The sequence below is a fragment of the Arachis duranensis genome, chromosome 4, assembly GCF_000817695.3.
Source record: "Arachis duranensis cultivar V14167 chromosome 4, aradu.V14167.gnm2.J7QH, whole genome shotgun sequence".
In the NCBI taxonomy this organism is placed as follows: Eukaryota; Viridiplantae; Streptophyta; class Magnoliopsida; order Fabales; family Fabaceae; genus Arachis; species Arachis duranensis.
This window is the reverse complement of record NC_029775.3, coordinates 65,330,748-65,336,447: the sequence shown is the minus strand read 5'-3', so window position 1 is coordinate 65,336,447 and position 5,700 is coordinate 65,330,748. Positions and strand designations below refer to the sequence as shown.

At 39.9% G+C, this 5,700-nt stretch overlaps 1 protein-coding gene across 1 annotated transcript; it reads left to right on the top strand.

The window, feature by feature from the left end:
• Positions 1–634: 634 nt before the first annotated feature.
• LOC107484307 (uncharacterized) lies at positions 635–1,153 on the top strand. Its single transcript, XM_016104919.1, has one exon. It carries the CDS (start codon positions 635–637, stop codon positions 1,151–1,153), a length of 519 nt encoding a protein of 172 aa, XP_015960405.1.
• Positions 1,154–5,700: the final 4,547 nt, after the last annotated feature.

The window sequence follows — 5,700 nt, the reverse complement described above, 5'->3', positions numbered from 1 at the left end:
AAAAGTGTACTGATGGTGTCCTAAGAAGGTGTATATCCCATGAAGAAGGGCAAGAGATGCTATGGCAATGCCATGGATCAGAATATGGAGGTCACTTTAGTGGAGAACGGAAAGCAGCAAAGGTGCTCCAATCCGGATTTTACTAGTCAACAGTATTTAAGGATGCCAAAGAAATGGTGTCAAGGTGTGATGAATGTCAAAGGGCCGCCAATATGACCAAGAGAAATGAGATGCCATAGCAATACTTATTAGAGCTAGAACTATTTGATGTATGGGGAATAGATTTCATGGGACCCTTCCCAACCTTCTACTCAAATAGCTATATATTAGTGGCTGTTAATTATGTTTCAAGATGGGTAGAGGCCATAGCTACTGCAACAAATGACAACAAGATTGTGATAAGCTTCTTGAGAAGGAACATCTTCAGCAAATTTGGAGTTCCCAGAGCTCTCATTAGTGATGGGGGTCACACTTCTGCAATAAACAATTGGAAGCACTCCTTCTTGGATATGGAGTAAAACACAAAGTGGTAACTCCATACTACCCACAGACCAACGGGCAAGCCAAGATCTCCAATAGAGAGCTGAAACGAATACTTGAAAAAACTATTGGAAGTTCACAAAAAGACTGGTCTATGAAGCTAGACGATGCTCTATGGGCCTACAGGACAGCATTCAAGACCCCCATTGGGATGTCACCATACCAACTAGTATTCGGCAAGGCTTGCCACTTACCAGTTGAATTAGAGCACAGAGCTTTCTGGGCTCTAAAATTACTCAATTTTGATGAAAGGGCTGCTGGAGAAAAGAGATTAATGCAATTCAATGAACTGGAAGAATTTAGAAATCAAGCATATGAGAATGCAAAAATCTATAAAGAAAACACAAAAATGTGGCATGACCAAAAGATAGCAAGAAGAGAGTTCATTGAAGGACAAAAGGTGTTACTCTACAACTCAAGACTCAACTTCTTCCCTGGAAAACTTAAGTCTCGATGGTCAGGATCTTTCACCATACTCAAGGTGTTTCCCTATGGTCATGTCGAACTCATGGAAGACAAGACTCAGAGAACTTTCTCTGTCAATGGCCATAGACTCAAACACTACTTGGAAGGCTCATTGGAGGAGCAGAGAGTGAGCTACAAGCTCAGCTAAAGATGGAGGAATGTCAAGCTAATGACAACAAAGAAGCGCTAGTTGGGAGGCACCCCAACACTTTATCCTTTTTGATTTAATTGCTTTCCTAGAAGTAGTTTAAATTCTGTGATAGTTTCAATATTTAGGACTAGTTGTTTGATATTTGCTTTGGTAGTAAATCAATTTTCTTTTTTTCTACTCTTTTATTTGGGATTTGCAACTTGATGAATGCATTACTAATGATGAGTGAATGGGCTGAGGACTAGCTGAAATGCTAAGTTTGGTGTGGCCTCTCACCCACTTAATCTAGACTTACAAACAACTAATAAATTGATTCTGAAGCGTAAGCCCAGATATTAAGTTTGGTGTGGCCACCACCAATGATCACATAGTACCCAATTCACCCAAGTTGAGGGCACTTAATACCTTGGATAAGAATAAACGTGAGTTAATGGATTCAGAGGAGTTGGGATCAAAAGAAAATGAAAGGATTTATATTATTCCACTCTTATGAACACATTAAATACACAATGATGAAAGCAATTTATTAAGATACCAAGGAATTAAGTTTGGTGTCCCAAGAGACACCCATCAGTTGCAACCCAATTCACTCTTGATGAGAAGAAATGTAAAGGGGTATTTTGTCATTACTAATAGGGTCAGTTTCAATTTTAGGAGAGAAGATGGGACCCACATGGAAGAACTCAAAAAAAAACAAAGAAGTCAAAGTGTACTTGCACTTTGGAACTCAACACACACAGAAGACACAGTGAGTAAGGAGTTGGCGCCTCTTCCCACGCTAGGCGCTACTTCCCAAAGTGGGAAAACATTTAATTCCTTTTATTTCCCACCTCCAAACAACAACCATTCACCCACTATAAAAACTTTACTCCCCACCTTCCCTCCCCACTTCAACAACCCCTACTACACTCACATTCGCATATCCTCTCATCTTCTACTATCTGATGCACGGAAAACTTGTCTCTCAACAAATTTCCTTCGGCAAGTGTACCGAATTGTCGTCAAGTAAAAACTCACTATAGAGTGAGGTCAAATCCCACAGAGATTGATTGATCAAGCAACTTTAATTAGAGGAATGTTCTAGTTGAACAAATCAGAATTTGATTTGAGATTTGCAGAAAATTAAATAGCGGGAAAGTAAATAGCAGAAAAAGTAAATGCTAGAAATAAAGAGTCGAATGTAAATGGCATAAAGTAAATTGCAGAATCTTAAATGGGAATGGGGGAAATGCTCATTAAAAGTAAATGGCAGAAATTAAAGAGAATGGGTAAGATCAAAAATGGGAGTTCATTGGGCTTAGGAGATGTTGCATTCTCCGGATCAAATTCATTTTCAACTCTTCCTCAATCAATGCATTCATTGATCTCCTTGGCAATCTTAAGTAATCGAATTCCAATTCCTTGGTAATCCAATCTCTCAAATCTTGATCAAGAGCCAATTCCTTGGTCAATTGCTCATGAGAAGAGATGAAGTATGGGCACTGATTATACCACATGCATTCCCAAATCAAGTATTGGTAGGATTATAGTCATATATCCATCCAAACCCAATTTGATCCAGCATGAGAAAGCATTTCTAGCATGATCTCTTCATTCCTTTTCCAAGGTTCCGAAGAGATCCAAGTATGAATAGTTTCTTTTCCAAGATAACTACCCAATTTGATGAAGATTGAAAGCTTTCTAGTAAAAATCAAGAGAAAAGATAGAAGAAGAAGAATGAAAACTAATATTGATCCATCAAATTGCAGCAGAGCTCCCTAACCCAATGAAAGGGGTTTAGTTGTTCATAGCTCTGGAAAATGAAAACAAAGATGGAGAATACATCATGAAGGTGAAACTAGAAGTTGCAGAGAAAGTAAAAATACAGAGAGTAGTTCTATGCCCCCCAGGCTCCTAAAGTTTCCAACCCCTTTTTAATTCAAAGTTATTCCTATATATATTACTCTTCTGATCTTCTAGTTGGCTCTTCAAGTCTTGGGTATGGGCCTCTGGATCTTGAGTGTGAAGCAGTTATCCTCTTTATTGGGCTTAGCTTTGCTTGCAGAGAGAAAATGTGAAGTAGGCAGGGACTTTAGCTCAGGACGTTAGTGGTGTCAACGTTAAGTGAAAGTGTGGGTTCGAGAACGTTAATGACAATCACCTTTTTCACTAACATTCCTAACCCAAATATGATCACGTTGACTTCAACGTTAGTGGCACTAACGTGACCACTAACATTGCCTCTTGGCCTTCGCATACGTTATTGGGACTTACCTTTCCCAATAACGTGATGAGTCACCCCTTCTCCTTACGTTAGAGTCCACCTTAACTAGGTTAACGTGGCTTCTAACGTAGTAATGCCAATCCTTCGAGAACGTTAGTGACACTTACATTTGTCACTAACATTCCAATGTGCCCCTACTTCCCACGTTAGAGTCTACGTTAACTAGGTTAACGTAGCCTCTAACGTAGTAATGCTAGCCATCTCCAACGTTAGTGACAAAGGTGAGTGTCACTAACATTGGCCCATTATCTCTTTATCCACGTTAACTTCCACATTAAATAAATTAACGTGGGAGTTAACGTTGCTCATATGGCTCTTGGTGGTTCAACCCAACGTTAGTGACAAAGGTAAGTGTCACTAACGTTGGCGATCAATTGCTCTCTCCACGTTAACTAAGTTAACGTGGCTCATGGAGGCTTGGCCAATGTTAGTGACAAAGGTGAATGTCACTAACGTTGGCTTCTCTTTTGCTTTCGAACGTTAGTGTCCTCGTTAACTAAGTTAACGTGGCAACTAACGTGGCCAATTATGAGCTTGGTCCAACGTTAGTGACAAAGGAGAGTGTCACTAACATTGGCCTTGTTGTATTCTTCCACGTTAGAGTTCACGTTAACTTAACGTGAACTCTAACGTGGGCTGTGATGGCTTCGAGGGTGTTATTGGCGATTACCTTTCTCACTAACTTTGCAAACTAGCTCCCATTCCACGTTAGAGGTCACGTTAGTTGAACTAACATGAATGCTAACGTGGTTCTTCTTTGCTTCCTTTGTCCTGAAATCAAGCAGCAAAGTGCATCAAAGTTCTAATCCAAGTCATGAGACGTGCATCATCCAATTTGTCATATAATTCATGCAAAATTCTCATGAAATCATGTAAAATGCACAATGTATACTTGAAACAAGATGTAAGTGAATATCTACCCAAAACTAGCTTATTTCTTAAGAAAATGCATGAAACCTATCATGTCCTAAACTACTCACTTGATTGCATCCCATGAGACTTTTATTCATTGATCCTTTTGTTGTCATTTCAGGGCTTATTTGTGTTCTTAGGCTAAGTGCTTTGTAAGGGGGAACTCTTTAGAATAAGCTTTCAGCCAACACTCCCGAACCAGTTGGTTCAAGGTGCTAGGTGTTGAAACACCCCTAAGGACTTACTTCCTCAAGTCTCTCCCCCATACATACACACCACAGGCACATGGTTTGTTTATTTTCTTTCCTTGAGGTCTTGGTGTCTAGCACCTCTTTGGGCTACTAAATGTTCAGTAGCAAAGATTGCTCTTGATAGTGGACTTTCAGCTGATAATCCCGGGTTAGCTAACCCAAGTTACCAGGTGATAAAGCACCCATGAGAGCTTAGTAATCCAAGCAGATCCTTGGTACAAGAACACCACAGACACATCCCTCAAGACTCAACCCCTTGGTGCCTAGCCTCTTTTCTTTCTATTTTTCTTTTATTCTTCACTTTCCCTTTTCTTTCCCTTTTTCTTATTAGGATCTTATTATTTAGTTAGTCTCATGGGGTGTGTTCAAAGCATAGGATTCAGGACAGATAGTTGTCTTCTCACCTTGTTGGTGAACCAACTTAGCTAACTTATGATTACACCACAAACTTAGGAACTTACTCCATAATATGAACTCCACTCTGGTCCTTTATAAAACACTCATTCTCTTTTCATTTGGTTAAAAAGGACAAGCATACAATTAAGTAAAGAAAAGATGCAGTGACATTCAGACTAGCAAGCATAGACATAATCAACGAAAAGTTTTAAAGACAGATTAAAAAAAATTCAAACTATCATGGAAGCATATTCTATTTCATATAAGATCTTCCTTATTTAAAGAATAGAAAAAGATGGACCAAAGAAGGAAACTCCACCACCTTTTACTCATGTGGATGCCCATGCTCCCCTCCTTGTTTGTCTTCTTTTTGTCCTCTTGCATTTCCACGTATCCATGCCAGTCTTGCTTGCTTCCAATCCTCAAGTGCCTTCCTCACTGATTCAAGACTCTCTTCCACCCTTTGTCTTTCTTCTCGTGCTAATTCATCCTTCACTTCTTCATACCTTGCGATTCCCGGATGCAATATAGGCAGCTATCCTACTAAGTATCCGAGCCTCATTCACCATACAAGGCACCACTGCTCTACTCTCTACAAGAGCATAGCAATCTCATGTTGCCTTACAAACCTTGGCACGCAACAAGGATCCCCACACAAAGCTTCAATGCTCCGCTCTCCACAAGAGCAGGGCATCCTCCTGGGAGCAACACTTGGGCTAAAT